Source organism: Sus scrofa, chromosome X, assembly GCF_000003025.6.
Source record: "Sus scrofa isolate TJ Tabasco breed Duroc chromosome X, Sscrofa11.1, whole genome shotgun sequence".
Lineage (NCBI taxonomy): Eukaryota > Metazoa > Chordata > Mammalia > Artiodactyla > Suidae > Sus > Sus scrofa.
The window spans coordinates 102,158,754-102,185,087 of record NC_010461.5 but is presented as its reverse complement, the minus strand read 5'-3'; the positions used below and the strand labels follow the sequence as shown (position 1 = coordinate 102,185,087).

General features: G+C 35.6%; 1 protein-coding gene across 5 annotated transcripts in view; it reads left to right on the top strand.

The window, feature by feature from the left end:
- Window positions 1-26,334, top strand: part of TENM1 (teneurin transmembrane protein 1) — a 787,960-nt gene that overhangs the window by 456,212 nt on the left and 305,414 nt on the right. For all 5 annotated transcript variants that reach the window (XM_003135358.5, XM_021080670.1, XM_021080671.1 and 2 more), the window contains one exon: window positions 6,600-6,838. In XM_003135358.5, coding sequence (XP_003135406.2) covers window positions 6,600-6,838 — 239 coding nt within the window. The remainder of the gene's footprint in view (window positions 1-6,599; window positions 6,839-26,334) is intronic.

Sequence of the window (26,334 nt, the reverse complement as noted above, 5' to 3'; positions counted from 1 at the left end):
CTGTCTGTTTCCTATAGAATTTTAAGTGCCACATTAAATCACATCATTTAGTGCTAACAGATGCCCCCAGAATTATGTAGTATGAAGGGCTTAAAAAGAGAGAGTACATTTTCTCCTTTTTTATAGATGATTTAAAAATCCTTACAGGAGCATTTATTATATTCCCATTTACCACCGCTGGGTCTCATCAGTCTTAAAGATTTTTTTTTTTCAGTTTCCTTATATGCCCATTTCCTTTTGGCAATATCTTGCTTTTCCTTTTTAAGTTTGAACTTGAATATTAAAACAGATGCAAAGGAGAGTACTACTTACACATAAACTCTTGAACTGCATTTTTATCATTTCCTCTGTGGAAAAAACCCAATTGTGTGAAATTGATAGCAACATTTTGGTATATCCTCAGGTCCCCTGGGAAAAGCAATGTGCTTAGACAGATGATCTGATTTTATGAGCACATAGCTGAAGTCTAGCACTGCGCATTTGTCTTTATGCTCTTTCTTTTTTCAGGGAGTATGAAAACACATTTAGGCAGTAGTTTCACTTTCCAACAATGGACTGCAAAGCCTTTGACAATACATAGCATTTGCATTGCTGTTTTTCATGATGCACATCAAAGTGTAGATCACTTTCAGCAGAGAATCTTAACTTCAACTTGTTAATAAGGAGACAAGAACCTTAGTAATATGAACTCATTTTATTATCTACCCTCACTGAAGACCGTGATTTGGATTCCACTCAAATATGAATTAGTTTAAATGTTGCTCTGCTTTGACTGTTGAATTTATTCATTATGCTGTAATATTTTACTTATGAAACTGCATTTGAAAATCCTTTGGTATATATCAAGATGAAATTATAGTGCTCAGGAATATTGATTATTGCTTGTAATTGCCATCATAATAGCCAACAATTCTCTCTCTTTCTTTGTCTTTCTTCTACCTCTTAATGATATAGCTTACCAAATCAATATCCAACATATGGGGCCACTTACGTTGTCTCAAAAATCCAATTGTTCTCCTTCATAAATATGCAAGGAATTGAAGATTTTATCTCCAAACATTGAATAGAAGGGCCCCATACTGCTGGATTTCTCTTTTATCCCATAGGAACATATCAGAGTGTTTCTGTATAGGATCTGTTATATGTAGGTGACATTTTATCACCCCCAGAGTAACTACGGAGTGTGGTGGGGAGATGGAGAGACTTATCCACTCTTGTTGTCTGTAAAGTGCTATACTTCTCGCTAACTAGTAAATTTGATGGCTGAAGGAGAAAACATAGGCTGAGAGAGATAACTAGAAATTAAAGAAGAAATCTACCTCCTTATGACATGAAGATGATTATTTCATGGAGTAAAGAGGAAGTGTAATCAAATAGAAGGAACATAATGCTGTGAGTCACTTTTTCAATAAAATATGTTTATTCTTATTTCTACTAAACACCACTTCTCCATTCTGGGTATACATCCATTGCCTTTAGAAGCAGTAGTGACTCCTTTATATTCTGAAGACTAGCTCTTTTCTAATGGTTGCCCAATCATTCAAAATAGTTAAGATTGTCTTTAAAACTTACTATGAGAAAATGTGACATACAAAAAAGATACATATGTATTATATAGTACCGTTTGAACAGATTCTATTTGTTTAACCCAGGTCAGTTAGCCCAGAAGATTAGAACCTGGTGGTAATCTGGTGAAGAATGGTTGGCAGGTAGCACAGGGCAATAGGAATACACTATTTTGCAAGTCCCTGATTCTATGTACATTCATGCCATCAACTACCGATGTTTCTTTAAAGTAATACACTTTAATTCTCTGGGCCACCATTTCCCTACCTGCAAAATGAGAGTCTTGGGCTGCTAGATGATTTCTGAGATCTCTTCTAACTTTGTGATTCTGTAGCCATCATTCTCACATTTTTGTCATTGGGACCCAAAAAGAACAGAGTAAAAGTATGGCTAAACCCAATGTCAACCATGTGCCAAAATTAACACAAGGTGTGCTTCTTCTGTGCCCTGCAAGGCCTGGATTCAAATCTTCATGTGTCCACTAATTCTGTAATCCTTGTGTAATATACTATAATGTAGTGGTTATGAGCAATGGTTCACTCATTTCTCTGCTCCACCATCCTATGTGTGGTTGAATTTGTTCCTTGCCATGTCTTCTCACTAGACTTCCAGAATCAAGTGATTCTTGGCCAAGAAGCAAAAGCAGAATTGTCCCATCACCCAATGAATTAGAATGAAAACTGATAATAAAATCTGGTACAATACAAAGAGAAGACATTGGAGAAGAACCAAGCTGGGTCTGTAAGAAGCCCCATACATGAGGTGGCACATGTATTTATGCTGTGTCCTGGTCACTTGCATCTTACCATATCACATTGGAACAGCTGGATGTTTTATTGGGGAAACGACTTTTCTCTTTGTGTCAGTGTTTCTGCACTAGCACTTTGGCTCAGTAATAAATATGTGAGACCTTTTAAAAAAAAAAAAAAAGCAAAGGCTCTGGAGCCAGACTGCTTGGGCTTGAACACAGCTTTACCAGTTACTAGCTGTGGGACCATGGACAAATTCCTTAACCTCTCTGTGCATTGGTTTTCTCAACTGTTAATGTAGATACTTACTATAATGGGGATGTTGTGAAGATTAAATTATATAATGCTTAAAAATTATTTAGAACAATGTCTTGTACAAGTAAGCACTTGAGGAATGTTACCTCTTATTATCATTAGTATGATAACTATTGTCATTACCACTTTGCTCCTACTAAACCTCTTTTGGTCTCTGTTTCATCATCGTAATAATAATATACTAATATTATAACAATAATATAGTAATATATAACATATATAATAATTATAATAATAATATAAACCCCACATACACATAAGGATCAAACTATTGCATATAAAGTGCCTACTTTGGTGACTGGCCTTTCTATGTACTCAATAAATCTTGTTCACATAAATAGAACCAGCTATAAATATGATCGGTGTGAGTCTTTGCATTTTCCCAATCCCAATTTTTTGATACTGGTCACAAAAGCAATACAAGCTCAAGGCAGAAAACTTCAAAAAATATCCCTACTCTCCAAAGGTAACACAAATTATTATTTTTCCATGAGCATATATATATATATATAAATAATTTAAAAATTATGTTCTATTACCCATACTGTTTTTGAAGACTACTTCTTTTACTTGGTAATATCTGTATACACTCTTCCTAGTGAATATTCTTTTACAATGTAATTTGTAATGGTTATATAGTATTGTACTGGGTTTATAAAATAATTTACTTATTCAAATATCTATTAGCATTTTGGTGGGTTTTTTTCTGTCATAAATAACACTGCAGTGAATGACTTCTTATATACGTTGTCATACACATCATTTCCTAAGGATGAATTCCTGTGGGCATAACTGTTGGACAGGGATATACATATTTAAAGTCTTTTGTTACATAATGCCAAATTGCCCTCCAAAAAGGCTTATCAATCTACACTCCCCTCAGCAACCCTGACCTTTAAATAACCTTTACTCTCATGATACTAAAGCAAAACTCTCCAGTGTGACTATTTTTTATTAACTGGCATGCGGACAGTTGTTTTTTCATTTAGACATGTATGCCTTTGTTCTTTAAAAAGTGGAAGCTGGAGATCAGTCTTAAAATAGTCTTAATGAGGAGTTATCTTATGGCACAGCAGATTAAGTATCTCGTGTTGTCACTGCAATGACTTGTGTTGCTGCTGTGGCACAGATTTGATCCCTGGCCCAGGAACATGGCCAAAAATAAAAGTAATCTTGATCATTTATGCATCTGGCCATATGTGACATGTACAAGGTGATGTTGGTTCTTTGCTTAGTGGAGGGGTCTTGTGTTGTAGTACATTAAAATGTAGCACCCGAGCATTTTTTTTTTTTTTTTAATGAGAGTTGCAACGTTTATTTCAGGTTCTCTCTTGGTTTTTTTTTTTTTTTTTTTTTTTTTTTGTATTTTTTTTTCTTTTTTGCCACACAGGCAGTATGTGGGAATTCCTGGGCCAGGGATTGAACCTACGCCGCACAGCAGCAACCAGAGCCACAGCGGTGAGAACACAGGAGCCTCAACCCGCTAGGCCGTCAGAGAACTCCCGCGTTTTTTTGTTTAGCAGAGTATTTTACTGCTTCAGGAGGCACAGTAGAGTAGATTGAGAACTTTGGAGCCAGAATGACCTGAGATCCTATTCTGGCTTCACTATTCTTGTGCTAAGTGAATTTAAGCAAATTATTTAACCTCTTTAGGCCTCTATTTCCTTAAATACACAATGAAGATAATAATATAGCCTATTGCATATGAGTGAAGATTAACTGAGATAGAGTGTTAAACACAATGCATGGCACTTAGAACTCGATAAAGTTCATGCACAAAAACATACTTTCATGGCACCTCCTTCCATGCAAATAAATCACTACTGTTCATTAAATATCCATATTACAATAGCGTGAACTGTCAATAATCATACTCTAGTAATTCAAACATGATAGCAGCTTGAAGTTCTAGGGCAGGCAAAACTAATGCAAGGGAGAAAAATACAAAATAGCGGTTGCCTCTAGCGGGTAGGAATAGGGATTTTACTTAGAAAGGCAGGAGGGCCTTTCCTGGGGTGATGGGAATGTTATGTATCTTGATAGAGGCTTGGGTTGCACAAATTATTGCATTTGTCAAATTTCAGCAAATGTACACTTAAAATTTGTCCATTTCATTGTGTATAATTTTTAATTAAAATATATTTACATATAACAGTGTATAAGTTAAGGTGTACAACATGTTGATTTGATACATTTATATATGCAATACAATTGCCATTTGTAGTGTTAGCTAATACCTCTAACACATAATTATTTCTTTTTTGTGATGGAAGTAACTAAGACTTACTGCCTTAGCAAGTTTGATATTTATTTATATTTATTATTTATAATAATATCATGCATTAGATTTCCAAGACTTATCTGTTAGTTGCAAGTTTGTAACCTTAAATATCTCCCCTATCCTCCTCCTCTCACCCTCTGATAACCACCACTCTACTCTTTGTTTTTATGAGTTCCTGGATGGACCTTAAGGATATTATGCTAAGTCAAACAGAGAAAGACAAATACTATATGATCTTATTCATATGTGGAATCTAAAAAAGTTAAACTCAGTATTTCCCTGAGACTCAGAAGTAACAACCTCACTAGTATCCATGGGGATGCGGGTTCAGTCCCTGGCTTCCCTTAGTGGGTTAAGGATCCAGCGTTGCCATGAGCTATGGTGTATATCACAGATGCAGCTCAGATCTGGTATTGCTGTGGCTGTGATGTAGGCCCCCAGATGTACTTCCAAGTCAACCCCAGTCTTGGAACTTCCATATGCCACAGGTGCAGCCCTAAAGAGAGAAAAAAAAAAAAAGGTTAAACTCATTATGTATAAATTTTACATTAAAAATACGGAAAAACTGGAGTTCCTGTCGTGGCTCAGTGGTTAACGAATCCAACTAGGAACCATGAGGTTTCCGGTTTGATCCCTGGCCTTGCTCAGTGGGTTAAGGATCCAGTGCTGCCGTGAGCTGGGATGTAGGTCACAGACGTGGCTCGGATCCCGTGTTGCTGTGGCTCTGGTGTAGGCTGGTGGCTACAGCTCCTAATCGACCCCTAGCCTGGGAACCTCCATATGCCACGGGTGCTGCCCTGAAAAGTCAAAACAAAACAAAAATATGGAAAAAGTTATATGACTCTAGATAACAAAATGAAAGTTGAACTACATGAAATAAAGTGTACCGATGTATGCAACTTACTATGGAATGCTTTTAAAAAATGAAATCAGATGCTTAAAAAAAGATGGACTAAGCAATGGAGAGATGTGATAACGTGAATATAGCCATGTTAACTACAGAATCTAGTTGGCAAGTATATGTGTGTTTTAGGGTTTTTGTAATTTAAAGTGCTTGTTTGATAACAGTCTTTTAAAATTTGAATCTTGTATTTTTAAGGCCAATGCTATTCATCGGGAGATGCACATCACTCAGACATGAAGTACACATGCCTAGGACCTACCCTAGATTTACTGAATCTCTTTACTTGTTATTCCGTTGAGTATATGTGTGTTTATGATAAAGTTCTTTCATTTGGCTGTATGTTTGGCAATTTTTCTAATAAAATATTGGGTGAAAATATGTCTGTGAAAGCTAGTCTCTAAATAAAATACTGGTCTCTAGGCCATTCATATTACCAAAATGTCTGATGACACTTGTATTTCTGTTTTTTTAATCAGATCTTGAGTATTACATTTAATGAAAGGGAGGAGCATAGGGAATAACATCAAATTTGGAATGTTAATGCTCTGAGTTTGAGAACTTCACTAGCCAGTAAGTCAGGGAACAGAAGACCTCTTTCTTCTTCTTAAAAGTCTAAAATAGAAAAACAGAAGGGAGACTGCCCAGGGCATTTTGGAATTTTGTTGTGTTCCTCCTAGTTGCCCTGTGTTTTGCCATAGCATGATTATTTAAAATTAGTACAGTTTGTATTTCTGTAGCAACTGGCTTTGATTTTGATTGCCCAAACTTTGTTTCCTTTCTGCAGGCATTTCCTGTTCAAACATGGATCTGGCTCCTCTGCTATCTTCAGTGCAGCCAGTCAGAACTACCCACTGACATCCAATACGGTGTACTCGCCTCCTCCCAGGCCACTTCCTCGAAGCACCTTTTCTAGACCAGCCTTTACCTTCAACAAACCCTACAGGTGCTGCAACTGGAAGTGCACGGCCTTGAGCGCAACTGCAATCACAGTGACTTTGGCCTTGTTGCTAGCCTATGTGATAGGTAAGTCCTTTTTGCCATCCCTCACTTCTCTTCTTCAAGACTTGTTTCGCTTATCGTGGAGTTAGGGGCAGGGGCTTCCTTCTCTACTCTGCATGGGACCTACAAATTTGAACCAAGGCTTAGTATTATAAATAACAAATGGATTTCTAATTAGATTTTTTTGGTACTTCCTAACCTTAAATACTGCTGAGGAGAGTAAAGATTGCTCTTTGAGAAGAAATATTTATACTAATAACACAGTTGTATTGATTGCAATTACTGTAGTTAACCATTTTCCCTTCAATTAAAAGGTTGTTATGGTTTTCTCATTAGAAGTCATAAGTACCAATCTACAATAGCTTCTTAAATTATAGTTAAACAATAATACTGCTACCGAATTTTCAGGTAGCAATTTTGTTAAAGTAATAGTTATTTGGAAACTATTGGAAAAAATCCAGCACATAATTTCTTTCCAAAAAGTCAGAGTTTTACAATGGGACTAAAAAAAAATATATATGTGTATATATATATATATATATATATATATATATATATATACACACACACACATATATATACATAAATATATATATTCTTATATTTACTAGGTAAATGGCTACAAAATTGTGTGCTTACAATGTTTGTGACGTTAAAGGAGAAAACAATAGTGAAGCACACTTTCCACTTTTAAGAGAAATAATGTTTTTCTTGAGGCATCTTGATTAACATCACCCTCACTCGATAGCAAATCGTATTGATTTTTCTGGATGACATTTTGTTTTGACTGAATGTTAATTTCCTTGTTTGAGTGGTACTGAAGTCTAAAATGTAAATTAACTTTTGAAACACGTATTTTGTGGAAGCACTATTCCTAGAAGAATTTATGGTAGAAAAAATTTTAAGTATGTCATTCACAGCTTCTTTTCAGGTTTAGCCTGATTTCCTAATTGGAGGGGAATTACTGATGATGATGCAATGAATATGATTCTGAGAGATAGATTAAAAAGGGATTTAGAGTTGCTTATAATTATGCAAAAGCAAATTTTGTTGATTCTGATTATTAAAAATGTGAACAATAAGAAAGTTCTCATAGCCAGATTTTATAAGAGTCTTAGAACAAGATAGTAAGTCAATAAACAAGGTGTATTTTGTAGGGGAGTCACTGACAATGCCAAAAGTACAGAATCATAGCCTATATTGACGTTTATGATGATCTCTTTTTTTTTCATCATACAATATGAATATACTTGAACAATGCTTCTCTTAAATGTGGATAATATTAACCCTATAATATCGAAAATGTGTCTTTTATCTCAGACATTTCAGAATAACCCAACATGTATGTTTATTTGGTTTGTAATAACCTTTAATGAGGAATAAAGCTGAAGGAATGGAGGTTGGAGATGAGAAAGTACTGTAATAGAAATAGAATTTCAATATGGTATCATTCAAAACAAGGAGTAATTTGAAACGTTTAAATAATGACACTCTTTAAAGCATTCTTATTCAATTATGAGATGAACTCTTATAGGTTTTCGTCTATTAACTTTTACTATAACAGAAATAATATTTTAGATATAAGACCTTACCTCTGGAATAAACAAATCCAGGTAATAGTAAACTCTTTATTAATAGGTTTATACTGTGTTCAAACCTGTGTTTCTGTTTAAATGTATTATATGGCCAGTCTTATGTAAAAAGTGGTATTACATACTCTGAGGCTTGTTTAATTACATATTTATTCATTTCAGAAGTGAAAATAGAATTTCACTTATTATTAATATAACTTATTTCACTTATTATAATATAACTTATTTCAGTTATTTCAAGGACTGCTTTTTTTATAGGGTAAAATAATGGCATATAAATTTGATATGACAGTAAAACAACATAGTGCAAGAATTATGAGCATGGATTTTCAGACCTCTGCCACTTCTTAGGCATGTTACCTTGGGCAAATGATTTAACATTTTAAGGCCTCCATTTCCTCATCTGTACAATTGGCCTAAAATTGTATCTATAACATGGGGTTGTTATAAGAATTAAATGAGTTAATAAATATAACTAATAATAATGCTAATAAGCATACTATAAGTGTTTATTGTTGTTGTTACCATTATTATCTATGTAATTATTATTTACTATTAAAACTCACTATTTCTCAGACTTGTCCATTTTATACATGGCTGTATCCCAGCCTCAAGGACAGTACCTGGCACATAGCAACCCTGTTGGTAAAAGCTTGTTGAAAAAAATGAATTATGCTCAGCATTCTACTTATATCAACTCATTGCATTCTCACAACAATCTTTAAGTGTAGCTATCTGTATTAAATATATTTCATAAATAAGGAAACTGAGGCATAGACAAGGCAAGAGATCACATTGAGGTCACATTGAAATTAAGAGGTCGCATCACCAAGTTCCTGTTCTGGCTCAGCAGGTTAAGAACCTGACATAGTGGCCGTGAGGATGCGGGTTTGATCCCTGGCGTGGCTCAGTGGGTAAGGATCCGGCATTGCCGTGAGCCGCAGTATAGGTTGCAGATGAGACTTGGATCTGGTGTTGCTGTGGCTATGGAGCAGACCGGCAGCTACAGCTCCGATCCGACCCCTAGCAGTTGTGGCCATAAAAAGAAAAAGAAAAAAGAGAGGTTACATCACCAAGAATTGGGGATCCTGAGCTTTGAGCCAGAATAGACTGACTCCAGAGGGCATGCTTTTGAGCACCAGGCCTTGCTGCCCATCTAGCACTGCAGTAAACTTAGCAGCTCATTTACTTCTTGGTCTACCAAATAAATCCACCAACTTCTTTTCTTATTATATTAAAAATTAAAATAAAGGAGTTCCCGTCATGGCGCAGCGGAAACAAATCCGACTAGGAACCATGAGGTTGTGGGCTCAATCCCTAGCCTGGGAATCTCTATATGCTGTGGGTGCGGTCCTAAGAAGCAAAAAAAAATTAAATTAGATTTACCAGGTCATCCATTGCAATGGTTACTACAGCTAAGATTTGTGGATTGCTTACTGTGAGACTCTTTTAAATGCACAAATACCAGGCTAAATGCTAGCACAGTAGGTTGAATGGGTTCAAAATGAGATGTTAATGGCAAACACTAGAACTTTATTCTGAGTTCTGTCATGAACTGGAGATTATGTGACTTTGAATAAATCCGTTAAAATCTCTTCCTCAACTTACCCTATTTGTGCCTTATCAGGCCACCTCTGGAGGGTAGAGTAAGAATTCATAAATAGTCATTTTAGTGAAAGATGTCACATAAGAACTGTAACATACAAGATGATTTTTAAATGGCTTTCTGTGGTTGAAGTAAAAAAGTATTATATTTCAAAATACAAAGCCATTTCACTCTCAACTCTTGCTGAGTCTGTAAGAGTTATCGTTTTTTTCTTTCAATCCCCCTTTGCAGTTGCTTGTATAACCCAAGTAAGATCTTTCACTAAAACTATTTACTGCTTCTGTTTCCCGTGCAAATTCCTTTCTGCTATTTCATTTTCCTCTATTATCCATTATACATAACCTTTAGATACTAATGGCTGTAAGCTGTGCTGCCCTCAATCCACTAGGGGAAATCACATCAATATCAATGGGACATCAATAGACATTCTGTACATTATGGCTCTTTAAGTGGTCATTGGAAAGCAGTGGAAATCCAGCATGTGAAAAGTCAGAGCTGGGTTGTTCAAGGAGCCGGCCCCATCTCCACATCTACCTGCTATAACTTTTGGGTCAGCAAGAAAATAATTTCTATGAATAAGTTTTGAGGTCATAAAATTTGGTGAAGGGAGGCATGAGAAGATACTGATTATATGAAGATATTATGGAATGGCTATTGTCATCACTTACCCATAAATCTGTAATATTTTCCATCTGAATCAAAAAATATGTCCCTATGCTTCAGCCTCTCTGATATTTTGGCATCAGTGATGTATCAGTGCCAGTCAGAAGCACATTTGCTTGAATTTACAAATAAGCCATATGAGGTAGTAGTCAGGAAGACAGATGACCATATGCAAGGCATCAAGAGAAGGCGAGGTTAAGGTACTTCATCAATGGTTGTGAAGGGCACAAACTCTGCTTCTCTGGTAATCTTTGATGTTTTGATCAAGTTTTTCCACAGTCAGCAGTTTGTATAAAAGGCAATAGAAACTCACAGGAATACATTGTGCCTGGGGTCAAATGGACTGTAGCAATGAATGAGTTGGGGAGTAGGGATTTGGGACTCTTAAACCCAATATCATCCATTAATGATATCCATGTTCCTTTTCCTTTGACTTGAAATTAGTACTGATTCATACCACCTTAAGGGGATGCAGGTACTGTCCAAACTCTACAGATGAAATAATTTAAGTCCATAAATCTCCTTGCCATGACATGTTATGTAGCTCACATGTAAAAACTTGGCCAGAATAGTACAGAATTAGGAGAGATAGAATATTGAGTCCAGTTCTGTGATCAAAAGTCACTGCTGTGGCTCGGGTCTCAGCTGTGGCACGAGTTCAGTCCCTACCCTGAGACCATCCACATGCTGCAGGCATAGACAAAAAATAATAATAATAATCATTTTTTAAAAAGTTTAGAGATGAGGAGTTCCTGTTGTGGCTCAGCAGAAAGGAATCTGACTAGCGTCCATGAGGATGCAGGTTCAATCCCTTGCCTCGCTCAGTGGGTTAAGGATCTGGTGTTGCTGTGAGCTGTGGTGTAGGTCGCAGATGTGGCTCGGGTCTGGCATTGCTGTGGCTCTGACGTTGGTCGGCAGCTACAGCTCTGATTAGACCCCTAGCCTGGGAACCTCCATATACTGTGGGCGTGACCCTAAAAAAAGACAAAAGACACACACACACACACACACACACACACACACACACACACACACACACACAAATACCATGGAAAAGAGAAATCAGTGAAAAAAGGCCAAATGGTTCCTGGTCGGATTTGTTTCCACAGCACCACGACAGGATCTCCTCTTTTCCTTGGTATTTTGACCCTTCAAATTATTTTGTACTTCTATCTGGAGGCCATATCCGGGTTGAAACACATTTTCTTTAAAATGCATTATAGCTTATAACATTCAAGAAATGACTCAGCATAAAATGCTAAAAAGCATTTCACTTTATCCTATAGACCATTATCAATCCTTTTGGTGTCATGTCTAATACTTATTACTACTTCTAGTTCACTCTTCTGGACCCATTTACAATAATGATGGCAGTTTCTGCATTAACATTGACTTTACCTCCTACCCATGAATCTACCAACTTTCTAGCAGTCTCTCTAAGCAAGGATCTGGAAAATGGTGGTATAACTTTAGTCTAATTATAAATCTGCCATCCATGCATTTATCAGAACTCTTCTTTAAAAAAGATTTATATTTTCATCTGACACCACCTTTTTGGTAATATGTCCCATAACTTTTATCCCCACTATGTTAAGTGGCACTTTTCCCTGTCATAAATAAAAGTATAAATTCAATCTAAATTAAACATACGAAAATGACAGGAAGAACCTGTGTCACATACAATCAATTTCCAAACAATAGTAGCACTTATTGCTGAAAATGAAGGCACTTTAACAAAAGGCAAATACTATGCTTATTTTTTTTCTTAGAACTTTAACATGCTGGGGATTTGAGTCATAAAGAGATAATTTCTGTGGTGAATGAGTAATGGATAGGTCTTGCAGCAAGAGATTTTTTTTGTTTCAAGGAGAGGCAGTTACCCTACTAAGTACTTCCCATAACACCACTGTCTTAACCTGGGTATGGAAATTAAAATGAGACTTTGTGAAATAGTTCCACTGGAAGGTATAGTAAAAGAGGACTGGACAACATGCTAGTAATTTTGGAGATTTTTACATGCCTAAGAAATTTTAGAACAGGAAGAATCAATCTTGCAAATTCAGGAAAAAAATTCTCTCTCAAGAAATCTCTTTCAAAGTAAATAATTTTAATTGTTTTGCATGAAGGAACTTTCACTCCTTTTTAGCTTAGTTTCTGCTCATCCAAATTATATATATATCTATATAACATATATAGATATGTGAATATTTTTAGACTCACATTACATAAGTTGTTAAGCTATACTTACTCTAAAGTGAATAAGAATAATTCAATTAGAGCAATGGCTTTGAAACAGATGGCAGGTTAACCCATTTAAAACTTCAGAAATATGACTGAATTTTAATATAGAACAGCTAGAGTGGGGAGAACCAGGATCACCAGCAGAATATCTTATTTGTCACAGTCAAAACTAAGAGGTGGCATCTTACAGGGTGGAGACACATTCATTTGGAGCTTAGCAATATTCCCTTTACAGAAAGGTGAAAAAGCATAATTTGTTTTATTAAATACAAATACGTTGGAAAACCTGAGGTAGCACAAATGGAGGATGGGGGGAGCAGAAAATGAAGATAGTAAGCAGGAGCAAATCATGAAAGGCATTTTAAGTCATGGTAAGTAGCTTGTAATTTAACCCAAGAGCAAATGGGAAGTTTTTTTAATGATCTTTCATTAAAGAAAGAAAATTATTTGCTCTGATTTATGTTTAGAAAAAAATCACCCTAATGGCAGTATGGAAGTTGGAATTACCAGATGGTGGTTATGAAATCAAAGTTATGAAGTCAAATTAGGAGATTATAATAGTAATCTAGGTGAGTGATAGTGAGACCATAAACTTTTAGGAATGGAAAAGAAGAAGATGGAATCAAGAAGTATTTACAAGATAAGATATATTTGATTTTAGTGACTGATTGCATGTGGCAGGAGAGACCAGAGTTGTTGTCTGGCTTACGTCTGGGTAAATGGTGATGCTGTTAGCCAAGAAGGGCTATTGAAGGAAGAAGTTTAAGGATGAAAATAGACATACAGGTCAAGATACTTAGTAATTATTAAATATCTGGTCCTGAAGTTTTAGAAGCACCTACCTGTTGAGGGCACCAATATCATGGGAATAGAATAAGGGAAAAATGAGTGTTAAGACTGGAACACTGAGAAATACTAATATTCAAGAAGGCCGAGGACAAAGAAGCTGTGAAGTAGGCTAAGAAGGGGCGACTAGAGAAGTTGGAAGAAAATTCTTTGATGGTAGTCCTCAGTGGGTAGTCTGGAGACCACTAGGGACCCCAAGACCTGTTGGGCGGTTCACAAAGTCAAACTACTTTCATAATACCACAAAGACATTTTTTACCTTTTTCACTATAATTCTCTCATGAATGTTCAGTGCAGTTTTCCAGAGGCCACATGATAGGTGATATCATAATAGATTGCATATAAAAACAGATATGAGGATCCAGCTGTCTTCCATTAAACCAGATTATTAGAGAGATTTTCAAAGAGTTAAAAGATTTAAGGAGTTCCCATTATGGCTCAGCAGTGATGACCCTGGCTAGTACCCATAAGGATGTGGGTTTGATCCCTGGCCTCCCTCAGTGGGTTAAGGATCCGGCATTGCTGTGAGATGTGGTGTAGGTCGCAGATGTGGCTCAGATGTAGGCTGGCAGCTACAGCTCCAATTCGACCCCTAGCCTGGGAACTTCCATATTCTGAGGGTACAGCCCTAAAAAGACCAAAAAAAAAAATTTAAACAATGATCACTCCTCCAATTTTTGGTTTTGTGAAATATAGTTGTGTATCATAAAGTATGTTAAGCTAAAACGTAATAATTTTTAAGTAATAAATTAATAAAAAATTAATTGTAAAAATTATCAGTCTTAATTTCTAATATAGTTAATATTGATAAATATAACATACATCAACAACATCTCTTTGGCATCCTCAGTGATTTTTAAGAGCATAAAGAGACTGAAATATTTGTAAGAGGATAAGGTAGGAAGACCAAATACATGGTGTTTCAAAAGAAGCAATTAAGTTAAAAGGGCACCATTTATTTTTTTGCACCAAGGTGGAGGCTTGCAGAGCAAATGAAGCAAGAAGACAAAAGGGATATTATAGTTGCTGGTGATAAAGTTTTTTAAATGATTGACCAAAGGATCAAACTTAGTAGGGAAGGAGAATAGGAAGAAGAAATTAGTGGCATGCTAAACAGGAGACAGGTCCAAGTATCTAGAGCTCTGGATGATATCATAGGGTAGTTATGGCTGTGAGTGAGCTGAATAGAGCTAAGATGAGATGGTCAGAGGGTAGCATATTATAATCTTAGATTTTAGACTCAGAGCATAAAAATGTAACTCCCCTATATATTTCAGACCTAGTTAAGGAACATATATGAGCAGCTCCTTCCAGATGAATCATTTGCTCAGGGAAGGCGAGATTCTTTTCTAGGTATAATCTCCCAAGGTGGGCTTCCCTTGGTAGACTTACAACTCAACAAAGTATGGATAGTGTTTAAATAAGAGCACTACATTGTATTGGATCCTCCAATATAGATAAGACCCATGTGGAATTCCAGATCACAGTGTGGCTCCTCAAGTGTTCCTTTCTTGGGGCTCCTAACATATTGAGAGGGTCCGAGATGACCCATTGTGGTTTTCTGCTGATTAAAACCTCATATAGCATTGCCAATCTAACTAATGTAGACCTAAATAACAAATTATAGTTAACTTCTAGAATAATTGCTTACCATGAGAGTTTCTAAGGAAGGGCCTCACAAATGTCTCATTTTCAAGTTGAATTGGCAGCAGGAAATTTTTAACTAGAAGAAAAGATATATGTTATGGTACATTGTAAAAGAAGAAAAAACCGAACAACTCTTGATTCCATTTCATTTATTTTATATTAAATAAACATCATGGTCTAATCAAATGATCAGGAAACTGAAGGCTAGCATATGTACGTAGAACATCAGAGGAGGCTGTTGAGCTCTCAGATAAACTAGTTGTGGCTATGGCCAAAAATGAATACAAATGTGGTTTTGACAGCAAGCAATCTGTGTTGTTCTACCACCTGATACAGAAAAGGCACATTTTACTTTTTGATATTCATAGATTTCACCAGATCAACCAGCCCCATTGTTTATGTTGAAGGGAACCTTGCTTCAACCTTAATTCAGTTTTGCCCTTTGTTCCCTGAAAGAAGAACCTAGGTTCTCTTTGATCTTGAACTTTATTTTAATGAAACATAGATGTTAAATATGGCAAATAGTGATACCACATAGTGTCTTTTGTGTCCAAATACTTTTCAAAACTAACTAGTAAAATTATGGAGTTTAATGAAAGTAATAGTAAATAGAGTACATAAAAGATTTTGGATTTTACTCATAACAAGCAACCAAGCTAATATTGGCTGCACAGGAGAGATGCCTACTATAAAGAAATTAGGAACATGTATACTATGCTATGAGAGAACTTGAAAATTTTTGAAATGGTGTGATTTTGTTAAAGATCACATGCTACTTCTAGACATAATCATAATGAATCTAAACCCTCTGAAGTTATCAAATAGTTCAGTAGTTTTCCCACCACCTCACAGAGAGCCAAGAAGTTTTTTATATCTTTGACAGTGGTAAAGCTGGCTTCAGTTAGTACATAAGTAGTTGAAAAGTCAAATAACTTTGGAACCTATTTGAATTATTTAGTGTGGGGGAGGTGAACATTTTTATGCCAGTGGGAAAATGTGTTAAAGCACTGCACATACTCAGTACTACTCCAGGCTGTAATAGCACATGCTCCCAGATTATCATATAGGGTACTGCAGACATCGCACTAGTTAAGATTTACCAACATAGAAGACTGTGGGAGTATTTGAAAGCCAGATGGTACAAATAGATTCATTCTTTGTCATGCCTAAAACACAGCCTGTTCCAAGATTGAACAAAACCCAAACAAACCATTAGTATCTTTGGTTTCTGTTCCTGTCTGCTATATGTTTTTAGTTTGGTTTCCCTGACCAAATCCTGTCCTTGCAGTAGCTGGCATAAGTCTCCTTGCTGACAGGCATCAATCTAACCTTTTGAATCAATGAAATAGAAATTGTAGAGATAAGAACCCATCAACAGAGGGAGAAAAAAGCTAAATTAAAAAAATAAGGGATTCAATGGGCAATCAAGATCAAATATATAAACACATATTCAAAAAAAACAACATGAGTTTATGAAGTCCAGTGAAATGGGTATGTCTTTTGTCCCATAAGAAACAGAACTAGTTATTAGCATACACAGCAAACTGATGATTATAGCTCTCTTTTTATAGGAAATTATAATGTATATTTTGTGATTTGAGTACGTAGGAAAGAAAAGTATCTAGATTACTCATTGACTAGCTCAGCAGCATTCCCACTAATGAGTCCAAGGTCATGGGCTCAGTCACTATTTCAACCTTTTAGCTCTGTTCTCTTTCATTACTAAAGCCCATAGTCTCAATCTCCCTTTTTGCTCCATCCTCCCACTCAGAAACCTAGTTCTGCCTCTACCCCCTAACAAAACCTGAAGTCAGAAGTGAATCTGATGAACTAGGCAGGTTTTGCTTGGCGCACATAGAATTTGTTAAATGCTGTCAACTAATTCAAAAACTTAAATCTAGAGATTTTTACATAAAATCTCTAGCTTACATAAAATTTCTAGCCTCTTTTTAAATATAGAAAGATCTGGCATTCCTAGACCTGCATTCACCTATTCGCCCACACATTTATTGAGTACCTATTTGCCAGGCACTATTATAGTGTTTCGTTTTGCAAAAATCATATGAGAACTATTGACTGGCGCTAAATAGGGGCTGATCCCAGTAGGACAATGAACACTCTAGTCCATCAGAGTAGCTATACTTCCCTCTTCACTCTTTTATACTACCCGCCTTCCTTTTGTGTTGGCCTTTTAGCTTGCAACCCATGTAATAAGATAATTCACACTGAAGTAAAAATGGCTGCGACAAAGAAAATGTAATATATCTCCCTAAGATTATTTACATTTTAACAGAAGACAGTCATAAGCTAAGAATGGCAGATCTCTGACATTAATGTCATCACTTACTTGTTCCAGACCCATGGAAGATACAAGTAATCAGTGCAACAAACATTCTTTCCTGCTGAGTCTAGACTCTGCAATTAGAGTTTGCTCAGGAGTTGAAATGTATTTGCGGAGTTCCCGTCATGGCGCAGCAGAAACGAATCCGACTAGGAACCATGAGGTTGTGGGTTTGATCTCTGGCCTCGCTCAGTAGGTTGAGGATCCGGCATTGCTGTGAGCTGTGGTGTAGGTAGCAGATATGGCTCAGATCTGGCGTTGCTATGGCTCTGACGTAGGCCGGCAGCTACAGCTCAATTTGACCCCTAGCCTGGGAACCTCCCTATGTCGTGGGTGTGGCCCCGAAAAGACAAAAAAGACAAAAAAAAGAAATATATTTGCCATCACTAGTTTCAGCCAAATAAATGAGCTTCTATCATTATGAATTTCCTATCATTAGAAGTTTAGGAGGAGGATTTATGTAAGGGACAGGAAAATACAACACAGTCACCCTTTAAGTAAATCTAGCCCTGTTCACAGTTACAAATGGTAGCCCTAACCACAGTCAACTATTTCATAGATAAATGGAATTGAACATAAACAACACTGACAGGCAAAATTATAATACATCTTCATTATTAGAGACTTGTTTCAAATGTATGTTTGAATGTCCTGTAAATACTGGGCACATATGATCAAGTGTATGTTTTCTGCATATGTTCTGTAAAAATGTAAAAATAGATAGTAATAGGGAGCTCTGAGTTCTCATAGAATAACACTGGCCCCTTAAATTCAAATCTCTCCAAACCATCCTCCAAAAGGAATTCAAATCAGCAAAGAGAGCAAATAAAATGACACAAAACCCACTTCAGTAGCATAGCTAGGAGATGGAATTCTACACACTTCAGATTGCACATAAGGAGAGAAAAAACACTCAGATGAAGCAGAACTAGCTCTGTAGCCCATGCCAGAGCCAAGAGTCAAACAAAAACTAAATAGAAAAGAAGATGTGAGAGCTGGGGCCTAATGATAGCAGAATTGGTCAAATAAAATGCTCTTGATGGACAGCCACTGAGAACAGACCTCAGACCTAGTGTGTGAGAACAATGGCTACCAAAAATTGAAAATAATGTTTTAAAGTGCTCAGAACTAGCATTAGTAGCCTTGGGAAGGCATAGCTTCTGAAGGTGTGAGGGCATTGACTTGGAAAGGGTGTCCCTTTTGAGCTTGATGGTGAAGGGAAAGAAGAAAGCATGAGGTTAGAATTTCAAGATCCTTCAGAAATAAATGTGAATTGGAAATTAAGGTACATACCAAACAAAAGGCATTGCTGATTTTTTAAATTGCACTTTAATGAGAATTAGGAAACCTAGTAATCTGCTAAGTCATCCAAACACCAGACTCCTATTTACAGACAGCTCTCCTTGATGATCCAGGAAAATAAAATATTTCTGAATGAACATAAAAAGGCAGACAGTATCCACACAAAGTTCTGTATATAAGGAGAAAACTGAAAAAAAGAATCAATCATTTTGGGAGTTCCTGCTGTGGCTCAGTGGTAATGAACCCAACTAGTATACATGAGGATGGGAGTTCAATCCCTGGCCTTTCTCAGTGGGTTAAGGATCTGACATTGCCATGAGCTGTGGTGTAGGTCACAGACGTGGCCCAGATCCTGCATTGCTATGGCTGTGGCATAGGCTGGCAGCCGCAGCTCTGATTCAACCCCTAGCCTGGAAACTTCCATATGCCACAGGGATGGCCCTAAAAAGCAAATAAATAAATAATAATTTCACCAGATGAAAAACCTCCTCAAATACCTCTCCCAAAGCAAATGAAACATCACAATTAAGTATCTTTAAAATTTGAGGATATAAAAAAGAATCAAATTATAAATTTTAAAACTCAAGAACAGAAATATGCAAAAGTATGTTGCAAAATGAGAGTTCACTGAACTCAGGAAATAAATTTTAGAAAAGTACAACAATATTGAACATGAAGACTACACTGAGTAATGACCAAGAGAGATATGAGTTGAAACTATAAGATACAATGATGAAAGGCACTAGAACAGCAATGATACTGAAGTTGAAACAAAGAGGTAAAGGAAACCAGAACAAGTGATTGTTTTAGAAGATAGTCAAAGCAATCTTGACTATATGTTATCGTAGTTCCTGATTAAGAAAAACTAAACAACGAAATAGAATATTTAAAACTACAAAGAGAAGAAAACTTCCCAGAAATAAAAGACCTGATTGCAAATTTTGAAAGGAAAAATCAAAAGTACCTTGGAAAACTGATTCAAAACAGTCAACTCCAAATCATATCCTGGTAAAAATAGTGCACTTTAATGATAAAGGAAAAAAAATAATCCTCTGGGCTTTGGAGTGGAAGTCAATTACTAAGGAAAGAAAATCAGCTTGGTATCAAACATCTTGATGATAGACAAAGCAATGTAAGAGTAAAGCAATATTTTCAAGTAACTCAAGAAAGGAAATGTGAGCCAAGGATTTTATTCCAAAAAAGTCATCTTTCAATTATTGGGAATATAGAAAGACACTTTTAAACATGCAAGAACTCAGGGAGCAGTGTACTCAAAAGCCCTACTGGATTTGAAGTCAGCAAACATTTTCTGCAAAGGACCAGATAGCAAATATTTCAAGCTTTGAAGGCCATACAGACTTTCTCACAACTGTTCAACTTATAACCAAACCAAAAGCAGCTATGCACAATATGTAAATGAATCAGTATGACCACATTCCAATAAAATTTTATTTATGGACACTGACTTTTGAATTTCATAAAATTTTCATATGTCCTAAAATATTGTTATTCTTTTCATCTTTGTTCAACCATTTAAAAACATACATCAGAGCACACAAAAGCAGGAAGTGGGCCAGATTTGCCAAAAGTTGTAGTTTTTAGCTTATGATTTAGAGAACAAGCTTTATCCAACTAAGAGTTAATGAGGGAATTGGTAAAAGGGCTGCTCGTGAATAATAATCTGCTCAACTGTAGATTTAAGGTTAAAACAAAGATGGGGACAAGGATGGAAATAGTGTATGAAAATGTTATGTATTTTGATAAAGTAGTAATAATGCAGCTAAAACTAGGAGAACAAAAAGGGAAAGTAAAATACGTTCATTGATTGTCACGTAGTCAAGGAGTATAATTTCAAGCTGATAAACCAAATAGTAGAAAGTTAAGCCAGCAGAAGTAGTACTAAAGGCTTTATAAAAGGTAATAGCATCAAGGTAATCAATACAATAATAATACAAACCTTCTTAAATACCAAAGAAATTTTTTAAAGCCAAAGAAGCAAACTACATAAAGAAATAAAATAAACATAATGCTATAAATATAACAATAATATGTTGAAACTAAAAATATGTCACATCAATAAATGTAAATGGGTTTAGTCACATATTAGTAAAAGGAAAGGATTTTCAAATTAGCTTACAGAGCAAAACCTAATTCTATGCTATTTACAAGAGATACACCTGAAATAAAAGGAATCAGAAATTGCTAAAAATTAAAGTATAAACAAAAGTTTTATCATGCAAATGGAAGAAGTAAGAAAGCAAGGCTTATAATCTTTATATCAGGCAAAATAGAATTCTTGCCAAAAACCATTAAATGCAACAAGAAAGGTACTCTTTAAAAATTATGACCGTCTATGCACAAACAACAACTGTTTTTACAAGGCAGAAACTGTAAGAGATACAAAGAGAAATAAAAACAACTAGTAATAGGATATTTTATTTTATTTTTTATTACTCAATGAATTTATTACATTTAGAGATGTACAATGATCATCAAGTAATAGGATATTTTAACCTACTACTTAGTTCAAGACAGGTTACATGGATAGATACTGATTAAGTATGTAGAAGACCTAAAAAAACAAAATCAATAAGCTAGGTCTTATGGCTCTATATTGAACCTAACACCCTGATAATAGAGAATATACCTTCTTCTCAAGTACTTACAGAACTTTCACAGAATTCGATCATATTTTAGATCACAACAGTAACCTTAATGTGTTTCATAAAGTGGAAGGAATACAAATATCATTCCTAGATTATGGCAAAATGAAACCAGAAATTAGGAGGAAAATTTTAAAAACAGAAAAGTCCTTTCACCTGGAAATTTTAAACATCTTAAAAGGAAAAATAAAAGTTTTAAATTATAAAATTTCTAAGAAATAGAGATAATGAACACATGTCAAAATTAATGGGATACAAAAAACATTTATAAGAGGGAAACGGATATCAATAAAAGTAAAAGAATAAAAATAAAGCTCAAAAATCCTTAAAATAAGCTAGAAGAAAACACAAGGAAGAAAATAATAAAAAAAAGCAGAAATTAATGGGATAGAAAACAAAAAATAAAAAAAGATGGTATTAAAAATCAACAAACAGGCAGATCACAAAAGGAAAAGGAAAGGAAGAAATATATGTGAAATAAGAAATGATAGGAAATATCCATTAAAATAGAGGAAAATTTATAAACATGATAAGTGACTACTCTGCATGAGTAGCTTTCACAGGGGTTGTAGCATTCTGTATGCCCACCAGCAGTGTGTGGCAGTCCCATGTCCTGATGGACTTCCCATCAGCATTTGTCACAAGCTTTTGAATCTTTGTAACCAGATTGGTTAGAAAGGATACCTAAGGGCAGTTTTAGTTTGTATTTCTCTTATTTTGAGTGAAACTATCTTTTCATATGTTTAGGGATCTTTTTTTGTGTGAACTGTGTATTCATATCTTTTGCCTATTTTTGTTTTCTTTTTTTTTTTTTTTGTCTTTGTCTCACTTTCTAAGAGTTCTTTACATGTTAGGAAGATTCATAATACATGAATCTTTTTAATACGTAACTTTTTAATACATAACTCTGTTCACCCTCAGAAGGATATATTCTAAGGACAAAAAATACAAACTTTTATCCAGGCTTAGTTCTGTTAGTGGTATTAGTGTAGTAATTCTAATACTATTTTGTGTGTCTTGTACAATAAGCAAATGAGTAAATATAATCATGTTATTGAGAACATGGTTCACTCTGTGAAAAAGGAGAAAAAAATATGGAATGGAGGAGAGGAAGAACTCTGTGGTATTGGAGTAAAATTAGGGATATCAACTCATTCTTTAAGAAATATACATATATACTGATATATGTATGTGTGTGGGTATATGTGTACTCACACACATATTAACAAAGATAAAATCTAAAAGTCTTGTTCTATGTGTCTATATCCTTGCTGTGTTTCCTGAAAGGACGTAAAAACAATGACATCTCAGTAGTAATGAGCATATCTTATACCTAAACTTTGATTTCTAAATACATGTCCTACAGGAAGCTCCTTGGAGAAATGTCTGTTTCTAGGTCAGTGTCAGAAAAAGTCTGTGCAAAGTAAGCCTGGAGTATCTTGTGCTAGAAAACAAAGACGAGTTGAGATAGGTCAAAATGACACAGAAACTAATTTGGGGGGGCTCCCACTGGCCAAATTTGAGCATAAAGAATGATGGTAATGGATTATACATTGAACAGTAACAACAGAAAGGAATCTCTAACTTTATTTTAATACTTAAGAGAAAAACGGGAAGTTCTCACTGTAGTGCAGCAGATTAAGAATCTGGCTTTGCCCACAGCTGTGGCATAGGTTGCAGCTGCAGCTCAGGATTTGATTCCTGGCCCAGGAACTTCCATATGTCTTGGGTGTGTCAAAAACGAAAGAGAGAAAGGAAAGAAAGAGAGAAAGAGAGGGAGAGAAAGAAAGAAAGAAAGAAAGAAGGAGGGAAGGAAGGAAGGAAGGAAGGAAGGAAAGAAAGAAAGAAGAAAGAAAGAAAGAAAGAAAGAAAGAAAGAAAGAAAGAAAGAAAGAAAGAAAGAAAGAAAGAAAGAATGAAAGGAAGAAAGAAAGGAAGGAAGGAAGGAAGGAAGGAAGGAAGGAAGGAAAGAAGGAAGGAAGGAAGGAAGGAAGGAAGGAAGGAAAGAAAAGAAAGAAAGAAGGGAAAGAAAAGAAAGAAAAATGGGCACTTACTTTCTAGAAATAGACTTGAATCGTTTTCTAACTCACATAGATTCCTTTATGCATACCATAATATCTTTCATTTTAGGTATTTTTATCTCTAATTTACATATGTGGGAACTGACACTCAGAAAGATTAAGCAGCTTGCTCTAAACTGTACGGCTAGTTAGAAGAAGTGCCATCACTCTTCAGCTGTCTGAGTTTTCAAGAAGAGCCTGTGGTATCCTTAGTATACTAATAAGACTCTAAAAATGAGCTCATATAATAAATACTGTTTTATAACCTGCTTTGTAAACATCTTTTTCTATTATTTAATATTTTTCTACAACATTATTTTTAATGGCAGCCTCATTCTCAATTGTGTACACTCACTAATATAACCAGTCCCTATTTGCTGGACGTTTTGTTACTTTTCCTTATCTTGTTATTATATACAACATCATGTTGAATATTATCATTCTAAAATTTATTTAGATCCTTTTCCTAGTATAAATTTATAAAGATGGAATTGCTAGATCGAAATGTTTAAAAATATTTCCAACACTTCGGGTATACATTGCCAATTTGTCCAAACATTTTGCAAAAATTTACACTCCTACCAGCAGTATATGAGAGTGCTTCTTTCTCTGAACCCTTGAAAACTTAAGATATAATCATTTATGAAAAATAAAAAAGCCGTTTTGATAGGCAAGATATTTCAGTGTTTTAGCTTGCATTTTTTTTTTTTTTCTTTTTATGGCCACACCTGTGGCATATGGAAGTTTCCAGGCTAGGGGTCAGATCGGAGCTGCAGCTGCAGGCCTGTGCCATGGTCACAGCAACACTGGATCCGAGCCACATCTATGACTTATGCCGCATCTTGCATCAATGCTGGATCCTTAACCCACTGAGCAAGGCCAGGGATCAAACCTGCATCCTCACAGAGACAAGATCAGGTCCTTAACCCACTGAGCCACAGTGGGAACTCCCTCAGCTTATATTTTTAAATTACCGCTGTGGTTGACCATTTTTAAATGTCACTGATAATTTGGACTTCTTAATTTGTAAATTGTCTATTGATATATTTTGCCTGTGTTTCTACTAGAGAGTTTGGCTGATATTTATTGATTTATAAGAAAATTTATATAGTAAAGACTTTGACATAAATTGCATATTTTAACATTGAATTAGAAAACAATCAATTACAATTTTAAATCATAGGGAAAAAATTAAAACCAAGATGCTGCCATATTCTTTTGCTGCATCTCCTGATATCCTGGCAAGGTGTTTCAGGAAATAGTAAAAAATAAAATTAGACCCATTTTTTGGTAATTATATAAAGTTCAGTAAACTTCCCACAGCCTGCCTTTTCTTTAAACAAAATATTGACTCTGTTTCAAATGTAGAAAACAGGCTTTGGACAACAAAGTAATCAGTTGATTTCGTTTTGGTTTTCAGGGCCACACCTAAGGCATATGGAGGGTATCAGGCTAGGGGTCGAATTGGAGCTACAGCTGCTGGCCTACGCCACAGCCACAGCAATGAGAGATCTGGACCACATCTGCGACCTCCACCACAGCTCAAGGCAATGCTGGATGTCCAGCCCGCTGAGGGAGGCCAGGGATCGAACCTGAATCATTTCCGCTGCACCACATAGGAATTCCCAAGTGATTAGTTTTTACAGAAATGCTAAGCTTGAGATAAAAAAAAAAACCAAGAGATTATAAAACCAGTAGAAAATGTACAGCGTATATGACTTCACTTATATGTAACCCAGTAATCCAATAAAATAATCAAAGTGTGCATATGAAAAGATATTCTACTGATGTTCTTGTATTTAGAATTGATGGAAAATTGTTAGAGAGCTTCTAGTTCTTTCCTATGCACTTTCCTGAGATGGATGGACAAAATTATTTGAGTAATCATTATGTGGGCAAAGAGCAGTTTTCCTCTATGCAAAAGCAACTGGTTGGCTTAAAACTTTAACCTATAACATTGGCCTCATTACCCCTATATTCCAGCCAAATAACTTCAGTACAAAATATCAATGTCTAGCAGAAATGGATCGCATCCTCTCTTTGTCCTGAATAAGAGAGAAGCTGGTTTCTGTGTGTCCTAGGGCAAAACACTTCCTCCCCCTGGCTTTTACTTTCCTCTTCTGTAGAATGAGATTGAACCAAATGGCGAGTCTATGATCTTTCATTATTTTGGTTTTTTTCCTCCCCAAATAAGCTCTTAATTTTAGAACAAGTTTAGACTGACAGCAAATTTGCAGAGATAGTGCAGAGAATTCCCATATACCCCTCATCTGGTTTCTCCTACTAATAACCTGTATCACCATGGTACATGTCACAACTAAGAAACCAACGTTGAAGATTGCTATTTACTAAACTTGACAGTTGATTCAGATTTCACCAGTTTTTCCCAATGTCGTTTTTCTGTTCCAGGATCCCATTCAGAATAGGATATTACCTTAAATGTCATGTCTCCCTAGTCTCCTCTAGTCTGTAACAGTTTCTTAGATGACCTTGACAGTTTTGAGTAGCACTGGTCAGATTTTTTTGTGGAATATCCCTCAATTTGACTTTTGCCCATGTT